General features: G+C 48.8%; 1 protein-coding gene across 2 annotated transcripts in view; it reads left to right on the top strand.

Moving 5' to 3' along the window:
• Positions 1 to 5,417, top strand: part of PIK3R5 (phosphoinositide-3-kinase regulatory subunit 5) — a 63,546-nt gene extending 58,129 nt beyond the window's left edge. The window contains exons 16-19 of one of the 2 annotated variants that reach the window (XM_065647827.1): positions 154 to 247; positions 1,702 to 1,784; positions 1,993 to 2,102; positions 2,696 to 5,417. In XM_065647827.1, the coding sequence (XP_065503899.1) occupies positions 154 to 247; positions 1,702 to 1,784; positions 1,993 to 2,102; positions 2,696 to 2,837 (429 nt within the window). In that variant the 3' untranslated portion in view covers positions 2,838 to 5,417. Of the gene's footprint in view, positions 1 to 153; positions 248 to 1,701; positions 1,785 to 1,989; positions 2,103 to 2,695 lie in introns of both variants that reach the window. The other variant, XM_065647826.1, reaches the window with a different exon arrangement.
• The last annotated feature ends 10,633 nt before the right edge of the window (positions 5,418 to 16,050 follow it).

Below are 16,050 nucleotides of genomic sequence, written 5' to 3'. Positions count from 1 at the left end.
AGATTAAATGAATTTTATTGCCTACTGAAACTTTGTCTGTGCAGATCCAGGTAAATTCATATCTGAGCTAGTCCAGCCAGGTCGTTTGGGTGGGAGGGAGGGTAATATCAAGCTGGAGCGTGGCATCTCACGGGCTTTGTTTGGTCTCTGCAGACAGCCATCAGTGGGAGAAGTCACTGGCACGATGTTGAGAAGGTCTGCACATCCGTCAACCTTAGCAAAGCCTGCAAGAAGTATGAAGAACTAGGTGGGTAGAGGTGGTCTTGGTGGCTTTGGGTAGGGAGCAACAGGAGGAACTGGTGGAGCAAGTGGACAGTGTGGATCTTCTGGCTGGCGCAAAGCGGGGATGTGCAACTTCAGGAGAAGTTACATGAGAGGTGCCTGGTGTTCCCTGGGGCATCCTGTAGTCTTTGGCTGTGCTTAGCACCATGTCCAGGATGAAGGGCATTTGATTTCTCAAGCTTCCAGCCAAGGAAATGCGACGTCTGTCAGGGACAGCGCTGTCCAAACAGCAGGATGATCACTGGAGGGTGGTAGTTTCCAGGATAACACTTGTTTGGTGAGGAGAGGTGAGTAAAACTGTCGTTAGGTGAAGCAGGACCCAGGGAGAGGGTACGTGTCCTGCCACCCAGCAGCTGCGCCTTGCAGACAAATTTCAGCCTGGTTTCCTTCCTGCAGCTCGGAGATATCTGGCTGCCACATGGTTTTGCTTCATAACTTCTAATCAGGTTTCCGATGGGGTATTAATAAGGCTTTGGGCCTTTTAAAGGCAGCAAGACTTTTATTTTGTGTGTGTATTTCAGAACAATACCTGTTCGCTCTTGCTTAAGAATTGCTGGTTTGGCAATCAGACATCTAGTTCTGAGTAAACTGAGGTTTTTTTCTTTAGCTCTTCTTTCCTTGTGTGCTTTGTGTCTGGCCGCTGTGTGGTTTGTGAGTGGAGTAGTTGGGGCAAATGAATGATCTGCCAATAGAAGACAGCTCCTACATGCCCCATGGAGCTCAACCTAAACCTCTGTCCCTACTGTTGCTGCCCTGTCCATGAAGCCAAACAGACAATCCTGAAAAATTAAAACAAAGAAACAAAATCAGCAGGAGTTAATTTTTTACCTCCTCTATACATTTGAGTTGGGTGTTTCTGTGCTAGTTCAGGAGCTTCACTTGTGCTGCCAGCACTCTGGGTTTGCTTCAGGGGATGTCCTCAGGTCCACGCTGTGGAGAAACTTCTCCTTCATCAATCTCCATCCTTTCAAGAGAAAACAGGTCCTCTTGACCGTCTCTGGTTTTCACATCCAGCAGTTTGACCACAGGATGTCACTGTAATTCCAGACATGAAAAAGCATCCCTGGGTGGACTGCAGGAAAGGCCACACTGGGAGAGCTAGAATTTCCTCATGGTGATGGGACAATGTGGTTTTTTTTTTTTTTCCTGTCTAGGTCCTAAGACAGTTAAATGTCCTTTTCTGCTATGTTTAGAAAGCATTTGGAAATTACAGAGGACATCTACCTTCTGTGTCTGTGGTTGGTTTTTTTTTCCATCTGGATCAGCATGAGGAGAGGAAAGCTGGAATTGCATTTTCCCCAACAGTGGGGTCCTGCTGAGAGCTGCGGACTCTGGGATGCTCTGAGGGGTGGAGGGACCGCTTACGTTGTCACCAGTGGCCCAGAATCCCCAAGTGATAACTGTTTTCTTTTGTTACAGCCTCAAAGACAGAGTGTCTCAACTTGACCATGACAGAGGTGGTCAAAAGGCAAAACTCCAAATCCAAAAAAAGTTTCAATCAGGTAACTCAAATCCTGGTGCTTTTACTTTTGGTAACAGGACATCGGCCTGACTCAGCTGGGAGGGGAGCAGAGCAGGAGAGTAGCTCCTTGGGAAAACTTTCTGTTGGCCACCAGGCCTGGCCTAGGGGTGCCCAGCTCCCCATTCCTGCACAGGGACAATGCACTGAGCCTGGCAGCTCCCTCACTCGGACTCTTTTTCTATCAGCAGATCAGTGTGTCCCAGATCAAAGTAGACAAGGTCCAGATTATCGGTCTCCAGTCCTCCTTTGCTGTGTGCCTAGACCAGGATGAGCAGAAGATCCTGCAGAGTGTAACACGGTAAGAACTACGGGCTACAAAGATGCTGAGGGGTCTGGAGCATCTTTCTCGTGAGGAAAGGCTGAGAGAGCTGGGGCTGTTCAGCTGGAGAAGAGAAGCTGAGAGGGACCTGATCAATGTGATCAATATCTCAGGGTGGGTGTCAGAGGATGGACCAGACTCTGTTCAGTGGTGCCCAACGCCAGGGTGAGGGGCAGCGGGCACAGACTGAAGCACAGGAGGTTTCTTACTTTTTAAATAACCCTAAAGAGAAGTGTTTTACTTAACTTGATTGTTGTGCAACTCAGGGGACTAGTGGGAGAGTTCATGGGATGAAATGGAAAAGGAGCTGCTTCCTTGTCCCCAAAACTTGGGGGATGCAAAAGTTCTCATGTTCTCTAGTGACTATCAGAAATTACTTGTTATGGATGCTTCTGCTCTAGATCCTAATCTGAGCCAGATTAAAGACCTGAACTCTCAGCTCTCTTAACTCCAGTGCTACTAAAGAATGCACTGATTCCTGTTTGTTTGCAGATATTTCTGCTGCACCCAAGGGCCGTGGTTCTCAACCACACACCTTACTTATAATTTGGTTTCTTTTTGTTTCCCTGCAGGTGTGAGATTTCCGTGTGCTACAAACCCAGGGACAGCGATGTCTTTGCACTTAGAAGGCCCTCATTTCCTCCCCAGGACCACTCCGAGTTTCATTCTCTCCTGTGTTTACCCATTGCCACCTTCAGTGGAGCACTGCCGTAGAAGAACCCTGTGTCCTCTCAGGCCAGACTCACGTTCAACACGAATATAGCCTCAGGAAAAAGAGGCTGACTGTCCTCCTTTGGGTTGGAGCCCCATCCGTTCTTGTCCAAGACATCCTGCAGCCCAAAGCGTTAGAGCAGTGACTGAGCTGCTCCTGGTCTGGGCTTAGCCCATGCTTGGGAAATGGGAGCGTTGCTCTTGTGCTCTGGTATCTCTCAGGGTTCCTCAGCAATGGGAGGAAAGCAGTTTCCTTGAGATCTCCACCTGGTTCAGCAGACTGCCAACACCTGGACTGGGAGGGCAAGGTGATATTTTCCTGCCAGCAAAGGGTTCTGTGGCTGTATGTGGCAGTGACTGCAAGACCAGTGTGATCTTGGGGGGCTCATGGAGGGAAACTTTGGAAAATGAATATCCTTGGCTGAGTGGTGGTAGCTGGCCTTCAATGCACATGGAGTTGCAGGCCACCCAACTGAAATCCTGATGGCATGTCACCCGTAACAGGTCAAGGATACTCAGGGCAGTTCTTTAAGGACAGGGTTTCTCAACATTTCCTTTAAATTCTGAAGGTTGGATGTCTTGCAGAACAGAGTGACCTAGTTGAGTCTAGGAAGACCTTGGTGTGGGTTGTAGACTGTTGCTTGCATTCCAGTGAATCGAGTGCAATAAGCCATACCAGGGCACGGACAGCTTGTCGTGTGTATGTGTGTTTACTGTAAGTCAGGACCTGCAGGAGATGAACTTCCAATATCTGCAGAATTTCAGAGTTCACCTATGAGATGTACTCCCTGATCAGATCATGTTCTTGTGTCCTGCTCACCAGCGCTGTACCCTAGAGATATCCCAAAGCCTGAATCCTCAACAGTCGCTTGAAATATGACAGGAACCATGCTCACACTCACATGAGGCAGGGAAATACCAGGGAAACCACTGGGATTGCCTTAAGCTCACCCAAAGAGGCAGCTTTGCTAGAGAAGGACCCAGCACCAAAAACACTAGTGACATTTGTAAGTGACAATAGGATTTGAGATCCCCCCTCCCCAGCAAAGGGGCTTTCCATCCTCCTCCTCTCTGCAAGGCTGTAGGTACAGAAAGGTGCAATATTTGAGGGGCTTTAGAGGTATTCTGAACCCATGAGAAAAAAAACAAAGGAGACTAGAAAAGCCTTGCCTGGTTTCATAGCTCTCAAGCTGTTTCTCGGTCGTTTTTGGTAGTTGCACTGATGGTAACAGGCAGAAGCACATGCTGCCTGCTGCAGGCTAAAGGAGCTTAACGCCGAGGACATCAGATCCCTGGAAATGTCTGGAAGGGACCCTTGATACTGCTGGGGTCTGCAGGGCTCAGCCACAGTGTGATCAGTTCAGCGTGGGTCTCGTGATCCTCCTGAAAACAGGACCTGATCAGCTCTTAGCACTAGTTAGAACAAGGTTGGGCTCTGCCCCCAAGGGCTGCTGTCATTTGAGGTTAAATCTGCCAGGAAAAGGGCCAGAGCCCCTGGGGGCTTCAGTTGTCTGGGAGGACCATGTGTCAGGCTTGTCTGCTGGATTCCTCCACATCCCTCCTGAAGTGTTCGGGGGATCCCTCCTGTGCTGTCCACTCTGATCCTGGCCACACTGGACCTGCTTTCTGTCCCTGCTGCCTTTGTGGTTTGGGGACAGCGTGGTCTGGGCCCAGTGGTGAACATCTTGGGTTGAGAAGGTGCTGGCTGGCTCTTTGGTGTCCTCAGCAGCTCTGGGTGCTGCTTCTGCCAATGGCCAGAAATAAGCAAAATGGGACGTGAACATGCTCCCGGGGCCTCTGCGCTTCATCCTTCTACTTGAACAAACCATCCCAAGGATGGTGTTGCCTTGTGGACTCCCAACAAGAGACCTTCGTGTGGGGTGAAGCATCACGTGAACATAAGCAGGCGCTCTGGCTCCACCGTGATGCAAACACGGCTTGGACACCCAGCAAGGACCCACCTTCCCTGGCCACGCGTCAGCTCCAGGAGCACCCATCTTCTGTGTGCGTGGAGCAGTGCCTGTCCCTTGCTGGCAGCGGGGACACCAAGCCCCTGCCGGGTGCTGCTGGGCTGTCCCTGCTCTCACAGGGTGGGAGCACACGCTGAGGTCGCTGCCGTGCACTTCTGCACATCAGTATTTTAAGTCCAATAGGCTCAAGGGATCAGAAACGTATTTTAATAGCTCTTTCCATGCACTTGGAAAAAGTTTTCCCACTGACTTTTCATTTCCCAAACAGGTTTGTGTGCGTCTTCTCAAGTGGGGCTGAAATTTGACAGCTGTTTGTTTTTTTTTTTTTTTTTTGTTCAATATTTTAAAATAGCACCTTATCCTGTCAAAACATTGCTATTTGTGATTATGATATCCGTGGCTAAATATATGCCTGCTGCCGTTAATGATATAAACCTCTTTGTTTTCGGCCAGCCCTACAGAAATACTAGAGAAGAGAATTTCCATCTCATAGAGAAAAACAAGCACAAACTCTGGGGACTCATAATCCTGGTTAAGGTTTTGACCTCTGATGCTTTCTGGAAATGAAAGAAGTCCGAGGTTCTTTCAGGTCATCCTTGTACATATGTGCAGCCGTGTAAAGTCTGTGCTGATCTGTAAAATACTGTTCAAAGAACTTTTAAGGTAATTGTAAAATATTAAATGTTGATTTATTTCAAGTACAGCGTTTGAGTTAAGTAATTCCCAAGCAGGTGGGAGGCAGAGGAGGGTCTGTGTCTCCATGAGGAGGGCAGGGAGCACCCGGGTCCATTGCGGAGCAGCTGACCCGAGAGCAGGAAAAGGCTCATAAAGTCATTATGTTGGAGAACTTCATCCCAGAGGGCAGGACACGGAGACCTGCAGAGGCTCATTGGGCTACTTCTGTTCTGTGAGTAAAAAAGCAGGTTTTGATGCTGTAAATGCAAAATCGGTTTCATGCTGGGTGAAGGAGAAAAGCAACTCGCAGAGCTTGTGTGTGCAAGGTGGGATCTGTGCAGACCCTTCCCTTCCAGGAGGCTTCTTGACCTTTTCAGTGTTGTTTTGCAGAGAAATACGAGTTACCCCGAGAACTGAGCAGGGCAAGGTCCAGCCCTGGGGCACAGCAGAGCCCTGGGATGGAGGGTGGGTGCTCGAGGTCAGCAGGTTTTTGCCCAGCAGCCGGGTTTTGGGGTATTTCTGACTTGCAAATCTTTCCAGACGGAGCTATTGCTACCGAAAGTACTCTGAACTACGGAATGACACTTGCAAATGTTTAATTGCCTCAAGAGTTGCCTTCTCTTTCTGTGGATATTCAAGGAAACAGCCTTAGTTGGTAGGCGTGAGGGCCAGCGTGTTGTAATCAAATGAACAACGTGGGAAAAGTTGTTTCAGCTCAGATGGGGAAAAAAACCAGACAGGAATAACTTTTGTTAATCAGCACTTCATAATGTATTAGCTATCAATTTTTTTCGCTCTGATTAGAGAATAACAACAGGTGTTCTTTAAATAAAAAGAAAGGGATCTTTTTGAAAAGGCAAATAAAAATCAAAAGGAAAATACTTCATTTTCCAAGCTGGAATGCTAATCTGCTTTTGTTTGTTCTCAACCACACAAAAAAAACCCCTAAACCCTAAACCACAAATTCCCCTTCCCTATTTCTTTTCTTTTTAAAAAGAAAAGTGGAAAGAGGAACATGCATGCTTAAATCTGATGCAGAAAGTACTTTCTTCTAAAAATGTGCATGATGAAAAGTTTAGGATCAGGGCTCAAGTCTGATCCTTGAAGTGCTGCATGGCTGAGGGTTTTGTTCTTGTAAGTACAAAAGATTTAGCAAACAGCTGCTGATAAAATAAGTAAGACTGGATTAAGACTACACTATTGAACAAAACTAGTTTTGCCTCTTGTGGTTATGGTCAAAATGAACTCGACAAGAATTTTTTGCAGTTCTTCCAGCGCCAAAACTGAGTGGGTGTGGTGTGTCTGCATCTGTGAAGGATGGGAAGATGGGGACAAGGTGTGTTTGGTGTTTCAGGCCTGGAACACCAACTTATATTTGCTTCCTGAATGAGGTTACACCAATAAAAGTGATTTGGGAGTTTGGTATGTGTTAATTTATCACAGTGTGTGGGGTACCAGCGTGCCACAGGAGCTGGGTGAGAGCCAAATCTGCCTCCCCAGAGCCACCACAGCTCGGTGCTGGCAGAAATCAGAGAGCTTGGCACATGCAGGCAATGTCAATCGCGTTGCTCAGGGTCCAGCCAAGGTCTGAATAGCTTCAGGAATTAAGATGTTCTGGTGCATGAGGTGAAGAACAGCATGAGCCTACAGAGAAGGGGTCCTTGAGTGGCTGTTGCTGATCAAGTGGCTAATTAGAAATACAAAATGAATTAGCATCGACAGTCAGGAAAGAATCTGCCTGTCCTGGAACCACTGTTACAGATGCTTTCTAACTTTCTCTTGAAAGCTGGAAAACACAGGTGGCCTCCTCTTCTGTTAAGTGGGGCTGTCATACCCCCCCTCCTGTGGTCAATGTAGGTCATCAACAGGTTGTTTAAATGGACACATTGCTGTGGAACATGATGAATGCTCCCAAAGGACAGTTGTAACTTGCAGCATCTTGGGTGAGGGAAAACAAATATTCACTCCTAAATCCAGTATTTGTTTAGACTGATTTTTCTCTAGCTTTACTGTCATGTTGGGGGGAAAAAGCTTGTTTGCAAAGCTCTCGTGGTCTGCCAGAGCTGAGCAGAGCTCTGTCAGGCCTGGCTCAGGACGGCAGCCTGGAGAGAGCTGGAGTCTGCACAGGGGCTTGGTGAGCTGGGACCAGCCCAGCCCAGGCCTGTGGCGATGATGGGGCCCTCGGCCTCATGCGGGGACCTGCCCGCAGGCTCGCGCAGCTCGGCGCTTCTGATTCTTTCCTTGTGCTCAAGGAGGGGTTTGTCAGAAGTGCCAGGGCAAACATTTCTCTTGTATTTTTGCTTCCTGGTAGATAAATACATAGTTTCACGAATGGTACTTCCAGCTGCCCTGCAGTGAGACACCGGCACGTGGGGTGTGGACGCCAGCAAGGACCTGGGGACTGGGGTCACTGGACATGAACTGGGCTGTTCACTGGAAATCTCTTACCAGGAGGTATTTCGAAGGTGCTCATCTGCTCTTTCAGCCGTAGTGGGAAATAGCACAGAGCAGTCGGGCTTCCTGGCAGCACCCAGTCCCTGTGTGCCATGGCAGGATTAACCTGCCCAGGGTGCCTCCACAGTTAGAGCTCACAGCCCCACAAGCACCGTCCCCTCCCTCCCGCCTGCTGCCCGTCCGCTCCCGGGGCCGTGTCTCAGATTTCTCCCCGCCGGAGCGGAGGCACCCGGGGATAGCTCAGGTCCTGCTGGCAGCGAGCCCGGAGCCTGGCTCCCTGGGGATGGGCCACGGCACCATGCCCAAATTCACCCCTCCGGCAGTGACAGCATCTGCCTGACCCCGGCGGGTTTATCCAGAGACCCACCAAAAATCCGGCACTTTCAGAAGAAAAGGGAGAAGTGGAAGAAAACCCAGGGAACATCTTCTACTGCCCCAGTTTCCTCTTGTGGCTGCAGGTTCCTGGGCTGGTAGGTCAGGCTTTTTCCCATGTGCATGATTTAGCTGCTCTTACAGGTGATTGCAAGGTAGAAAAGATTGGAAATTTCTGTGAATTTTGCTAATTTCTGAAGGATTTTAGCCAGCACCTGCGACTGAAAGGGGCATCTGACTCCCTCTTTGTCTTGGGACTGACCTTTGCTCAGGACTAAGGAGGGTGAAGCTGGACAAGTGAAACATTTCTGGGCTGCAGAAGGCTGTTTATCTCTCCTGGTGATGCCTGCTCCACTGTCTTTATCTTACTTGTGCTAATTAATGATTAATTAAAAGTTAGCAAGGCTCCCTGTGCCTGCATTGTGCACAGAGCTTTCCTAGTAGGGAAAATTCACTTGAGAACAGTAACGGTGTACTAATGATGCAAAGTTGCATAATTATCAATACTTTCAGATGCAGCACACATCCTGTCGCCTGTATCCCTGTGCCAGTTGGTGCAGGCAGATGACTACATGAGAAACAGGGCGGGCTTTTCCAAGCCAACCCTGACCTCCTTCCAGTGGTCACCTCCATGCCCTTGTCATCCCCTCTCCCCTCCATAGACACCTCCTGCAACACTTGAAGAAAGAAATGCAAAAGCTAAAGGGTTGAAGCCAGAGCAAACGTGTTTAAAAACCGAGATCCAAATCAAAGTGACCGTGAATGTTTTGTGATGTTTACCCAGCTCTAGGATAACCTAGACTTGGGTTTGATATCAAACTTCCTGGACATCAGCAGGCTGGTATTATGCAGAGTATTTAGCTGTTGTTTCAAACACTGTCTTCACAGGGACTAGTCCTGCTGCTGGCTGTGTCCCCTCTTCTGTATCAGGTCTCCTGTCTGATCACTTTATGGCCAAAGTGATACATGTCTTGTTGATTCGGTCTCCCTCTGGCTTAGGAAGCTGAATGGCTCATGAAAAGGTCCATATCTGGTGCGGCTGGGACCAGGGACACTATTTTCAGTGGTGATGAGATGTTAGATTGTCTCAGTCCAACTTGCCAAGGCACTGATGACTGCCGTGTCTTTCCAGGAGATGCTATGAACTGCAGGCTGAGACATTGCCCCTTGTAGTCAGAAATCTGTGGATGGATCTGTCAGGATACCCAGCACCTGGGTCCTCCATATTCTGGACTACCAGAAGATCTTTGCTCATGGCAAACTCTGTCACATCTCCCAGGAGCGACTCACACAGTGCTGCCCCTCTGCACGGACTGTGGGCACTGGCTGGGTGCTGACTTGTAGGGAAAAATGAGACCCTGAATCATCAGTATTTTCCCTGTGCAACAGCACATGTTTTTTTTCCCATAGTTGGTCTTTATGTTTACTTGCTGTCAATGGTGGTCCAGGCTAAGTCACTTGAGCATAGGATCTGAGAGGTTCCTAGAAGAAAGTTCAGCCCATTGAGGAGGGTTTTCCTGCACAGGTACCCAGCTGAATTCTAATCCTAAAGCCGCTGATTACATTTTTGCGTCTGTTTTACGGCTGGTTTTAGTGGTGCACTGGGCACAGGCAGCAATGGGGCAGCTCCAGCTGTGGTGCAGAAGGCAACGTTCTGCAGCCAGACTGAGCAAGAGAAGAAGGGACTGAGTGCAGGCACCATCTCCTATCTCTGTGTGCTCCAGACCATCATCTGAAGCCCTTTGTGCTGTGGACCGGGTGACTGAGTGCTGTGCGGTTCCTCTGAGATGTGACGTGCTGGAACCAGCACGAACAATCTGGGTAGGCGTGAGATTGAGCGATAGCTGAGATTCCTCCTCAGTTTAACTTCACAGCCATCGCGAAAGGAAATATGTGCTAATCTTTAGTTAGAAGCCAAACTCTTCCTGTTCTAAGGAGCAATGTGACTTGAGCCTGTGTGTAACCAAGACCAGCAACTGTGCCAGTCCCTTAGGCCAAAGACAGCCCAGATGGAGGGTATGGTTGAAGCCTTAAAATTCTGGGGGGATGCTGGTGTTCATGCTGCTTTCTCTGCTTGCTTGCTGAAGGAAGAGCAGAGGAGGCATCTATCTTGGTCAGAAATTGCCCAAGGCAAGACACTTTGGTGAGGAGAAATGGTGCCTGGAGCCTGGACTGGGTGCAAACAAAGGTGGAGACACCTGGTTTCTAACTTGTCTCTATGATTCTCTTCACTGGAAGCCATCATGTATGGGAACGTAGCGGAAGATTTGGCGAGGAGGTTAGTTAAATGTAAATACGCTCAAAGTGACTTGCATCTGTCTGTAGAAAAAGCACATACATCACACTAATCGTTTTACTGACCTTGTGTGCTTGATGAGTAGAACCTCTGTGTTAGATAACATAGGCCTGTGAGAAACTCCAGGCACCTTATCCCTATGTCTGCGATTCCTGCGTTGTTGTGAGAAGGAGCGGGAGGCTGTGCCTGCCCGAAGCCTTGAAATCCAGGCGGGCTCAGCAGGCGCAGCGATCTTCCAGCAGGGCTGAGCTGACCAGCGCCCGCGTCCCCCTTGTGTCACCTCTGCCTGGGAGCTCAGGTGCGACTTCGGAGACCCCCCGGTAGAGAGGTAACTAAAATAAACCTTGCTCTTTGCAATGCATTCGTGGCCTCTGGCTCTTCTTGCGATGTGCCTGCGTATGTGTACACACATCAGTATAGAGTGACTTGCCTCAGGACCTGTGGCAGTTTTTGTGGGACCACATTAATGCACTCCAGCAGCCTTCCCACGCTGTCCTCTGCCCCTGGGCTGCCCCGGAGAGATTACCTCTGTTGCAGTGACTGAGCGGCCTGGTGGGCAGTGTGCTGAGGACTGCAGCCCGTCACGCTGGCTGGGCTACAGGCCCCCTTGTCCCTTTTCCCCCCAGCTTGGCCATGGTAGCTGGGTTGAGCAGAGGGGCTCCTTCTCCCATGACATGGTGGATGCTCAGCGCTGGATGGAGGAACAGACCAAGCCTACGTTGTCCTCCATCCCCCTGTCCCCAGCTGTGCATCTCAGTGACCACGTGAAAATTTGGCTGGAGCCTGGAGATCCCTTGGTGTAGATGGGCACCCACGGGCTGGGTGCAGCCTGTGACTCGTGTAGCTGTTGATTGGTGATTGCAAAACACAGCTAAAGGAGGTCATGATAGTCATGATATCTTTGTGTTTCTCACCTTCTATTAGAATGTTTTTACAAATAGTTTAAGATAGTGAGAGATGTTTTCTGAACTCTCTCAGTATAACTAGTGTGTCTAAATGTGGGTTGGCATGAATTGAGTCTATTAGTCATTTTAAAGCCTTTCAATGCCCTTGAGTGTGCAACCATGCCAGGAAATACACATAACAGTATTTATCTATATGCTTATTTTGCTGTATCTATCATTTGTACAGCATACACACTGAGTTTGTGTATAGAATCATAGAATCATCCTGGTTGGGAGATCATCGAGTCCAACCATAACCTAACTCTGGCACTAAACTCTTTCCCTAACTATGTCCCTATGTGCGTGCTGTAATACGAATGACAAATACAGTACAGATGTGGGCAGCTGGGAGGATATGTACCTCCACACTGCACGTTTCTTTTTAACATATAAAATAGTGCCACATAATTTGTACGGTAGGAAAGCACAAGTGCGTGTGTGGGTCAGTGTGCAGTGTGACTGTTACTTAACAGCTCCATCCCTGCCAGGTGTATTATTAAGGATAGTAAGTAAAGTGATATAGATAGATACAGCTTGGTTATTAACATATGATCTGGACAGATAGAGGAGGTAGGTGCATATTCATGCTTTTTACGTAAAGTTTCTTTTTCAATAGACACATGAAAATAAAATGATATTAATTAAAACCAAAACAAACCAACGAACCAACAAATGAAAATTTAAAAAAGAAATCTCAGCAGCCCCCGGCCCTTCGAACAAGCACAGCCGGGCAGTGAGGAAGCTCCGAGCCGCGGGTTGTGCCCCAGGACACCCCCAGATCCTTGGTGAGTGATTATTTTCTTCCGGAAATATCCTGGAGTGAGTCCTTGCACCGCCCTCCAGCAAGCAATTACTTCTGCTGGGTACCCCTGAATGTGAATTAAGTGGGGGTATGCAGGCTGTGGATTATCATCCCTGTGTGCTTGTATGGTAATAACGTCTCCAACTGGTGCATTGAACCTGCAGTTTATTAAGTGCTGCTGGAGTGCCGATTAATTTTTGGATTACCCCCTGCTGCCCCGGCTTGCATTGGTTTCTGTTGTTTGGTTTTGGTTTTGATTCCAAATTAAAGTTGTTTTAAGCTTGTTATTTGCTTGGAGTCATTTTGGGGTGGCCTCCATGACAGCAGGTGACAAACAGCAATGGCAGGAGCATCTCAGCACTATGAAAGGCAAAGGAGACCCTGGGCTCCAGGAGCAGGACAGCAGCACGGGAGCGTGTCAGCAGAGAGAGGCAGACACGGAAAAGCTGGTCCGGCCCTGGCTGGAGAGAGAAGCTCTCCATGGATGACATTGAAAGTGTTAAATGCATGTTCATGTTAACTGGGAAGAGCCCAGCTGGGAGCTGGTGGCTTCAGTATAACTGTCACCCACAGGGCCAGGTCCCCTGGTGCGAGGTGGGTGCCCTCCGGAATGTTCAATGCTTTAAATCACCTGACATGAAGAATTTCCTGCCAAGGTGCTTCAGGACTCAGCTGAGGGCTCCCTCTTGCAGTGACTTTTGGGAATGGGTGGAGGAAAAGTGAGTTTGTGAGAGAGGAGAAGGACGCATGAAGGGCCAGCCTTTAGAAAGGGAGAAGGAACTAGAGCTTAATTCAGCTGCTGGGAAAATGCCAGTGCAAACAAACCAACCCTTTGCAAGTACCTAGAGACAACAGGGAAGTGAAGGATTTATCAGAACCAAACTGGGGATTTATCAGAACCAAAGCAAGTTTGCTTTGGCAGCATGGTGAACCCCGAGGATGTCAAAGAGCCATTTGAACGTGGGGGATTTTCTGCCGCCACCTCTCCTGTGCTGCTGTGAGGGCACGAGGGAAGCACAGACCTGGTGCAGCCACAGCAAGGTGGATGGGTGGCCAGTGGCTGCAGCCTGAGCAAGGGTTCGTTGCCAGGCTGGGAGGATGGAGGTCGTTGGCTGGGCAGGGGCTGTCCTGCTGGTGGGGCTTTCCAATCTATTTGTTAACAAGACTGGAGATGGAAAAAAGTGTGTCTAAATGACCTTCATAGGTGAGATTGTGCAGGATGATGACTGCACCAGAGAACTGGAGTTTAAAGGGAATTGAGCCGAGTCCAGGTTTTTTAACCTCTCCATACATTGTCATTCAACAGGGATAAGTGCCAGGTTTCCCCTTGGAGCAGGGGTGGCAGCTGCATGGTGGGGGCAGCGGTTCTGCTGGAAAAGCTGTGGGGATGCTGGGCGGTCACAAGCTGGCTCTGAGCTGCTGTATCTTGCCCAGGTGTCACAGGTCAGGCTCTACCAGTGTAAAGAGGAGCACCACTGACATCAAACAGCCAAGTCCACCTTCTTTCCTCTGTGACCTGCTGAGTGATGGACAACGTGGCCTCTGAGAGAAGATGTCATATTTAGACTCAGCTGGAGAAGGACATTGCAAGATGCATTCGGGTTAGGTAGGCGAACAGGCGATGATGGTCATGGGGGAGCAGAGATGGTCATTGTGCCTCGGGCATGCACTGAGGGCTGGTTTCTAGGTCCAGCGCTGTCCTGAGATTTTCTGAAGAAGCAAGCCTTGTGACTGAGCAGCAACTCTGCCTTATACAGCATTGGAAGCTCAAGCAGCATTTCAAAAGCCCTGCTCATTCATCCTGAAAAACAACTGTAGAAATAGCTTCTCCACTCAGCTTATCAGCTCAACAAGTGGAGAGTGACTGTGATTAAAAGGAGCTGTTTCCTGCTGCACTTTGTCTCTGGCAGAACCGATAAGCTCGAGGATTTCATCTCGTTCCAAAACTGTCACCTTGGTACCCACAGAAGAGGCATAAATTCTGGGAAAAATATCCTGGGAGGTGTCAGCGGAAACCTATAGCCCTTGGCATAAGTGCATGCAGCACTTGAGATTTAGACAAAAACCAATCTCTCACCACTTCAAGCAGCTGATCTCTTCTCGGCACCAGCACGTCGTTGGCACCCCACGCCAGCACCGGCGTGCTCATCGGCACGAGGCGGCTGCAGCACCACCAGCCGCGCCGAACGCGTTTCCTGCAGGGGCCTCAAAAGTTTCTTGCTCACGAGTGTGTGACCTCAACTTGCAGCGGGTTTTTCATTGCCTGCACTGCTGGGCAGTTGTTTCTGTGATACCAGTTGTGCAATTGCAGCCTTGAAGATGGTGGGAGCTGGTCTCTATGTGGGGTGAAAAGACAGAGCTTGCCGGTTCGCTCATGTTTGTCGCAATGAATTTGCTTGGATTTTCAAGCCTGTAATTAACCTGTAGATGAGCAGTCGTGTCTCCTGGTGCTGGTACCTGTACAGTCTTTATCAGATAAAATGACATTTTCCAGCCTTGCAGGACATACTGAAATGCTGCTCAGACTTGAACAATCCATGATTTATTACTATTATCTTCTGATTACTTCTATTTCCTTATTATGATTTTTTTACAAGATCAAAAAAAAAAAAAGTTGGAGATGGCTTAGTTTGGAGAAATGAGAAAGGCAAGTTGAAGACCATCAAACTGGTTGTTTGCTTTGGCTTTCCCTCTCCCCCAGATCCCTCTATCTTCTCTGTTTGCTAAAGCTGGAGTAACACTAGAATTTGGTTGAATTTCAGGGTGGAAAATAGAGTTGTGACATCAAAATATTGCTTGGTTTGTGACCTGTTCCCTTATAAACTGGAAAAGAAATCATCCATTGACTAAAGCACTGGGGATTTGGACATGAGCCAGGAGGAGGTTTCCTGCTGGAAGGGTGGTTTAGAAGGAGCGGAGCTCAAACAGCTCTTTCTCTTTATTTCAGGAGACAAACTTCTTCCATGTCAGGGGGATTCAGACTGGTTTAAAACTGTCGTGTATCCCATTGATGCACAGAAGTGTGTACAGGTCTCCTGCAATACCTGTAAATCACAGAGGACATCGTTTGCAGGGACAAAGAGCTGTTTAGTGCCTGGTCCACGCTGCTTGCCACACAAGAGGTTCTCTCTCTACTCTATTTTGGTTGTTTCCTATTTTTTTTAAGTCTTCTGACTGAAGTCTTTGTTTGAGCAGGGTCATACCTGGCTCTTCCTCTTGCTGTTGCCAGCACAGGTTGTCAGAGGTGTGATGTCATCTGGGGTGATTTGACAGTTTCTCATCTTGTTCCCAGGGTGACATTGGTCTCTGTGTTTCGGTATCTAATGATAGTAGCTGCTAATGGCCAGTTCATTACAGAAAACACGGAGAACCAACAGACTGAGAGAGTTGGGGAGTTCAGCTGGAGAAGAGAAGCTCCAGGGAGACCTTAGTGTGGCCTTTCCGTGTTTAAAAGGGGCCGATAAGAAAGATGGGGACAGACGTTTCAGCAGGGCCTGTTGGGGTAGGACAAGGGCTGATGGTTTAAACTAAAGGAGGGAGATTCAGGCTGGACATGAGGAAGGAATTGTTGCCCCTGAGGGTGGTGAGAGCCTGGCCCAGGTTGGCCAGAGAGGTGGTGGCTGAACCATCCCTGGAGACATCCCAGGCCAGGCTGGACGGGGCTCTGAGCAACCTGAGCTGCTGGGAAGGTCCCTTCGACCCA

Source organism: Caloenas nicobarica, chromosome 18, assembly GCF_036013445.1.
Source record: "Caloenas nicobarica isolate bCalNic1 chromosome 18, bCalNic1.hap1, whole genome shotgun sequence".
Taxonomy (NCBI): Eukaryota; Metazoa; Chordata; class Aves; order Columbiformes; family Columbidae; genus Caloenas; species Caloenas nicobarica.
Note: the sequence above shows the minus strand (reverse complement) of the source record. Positions and strands in the feature narration are given on the sequence as shown.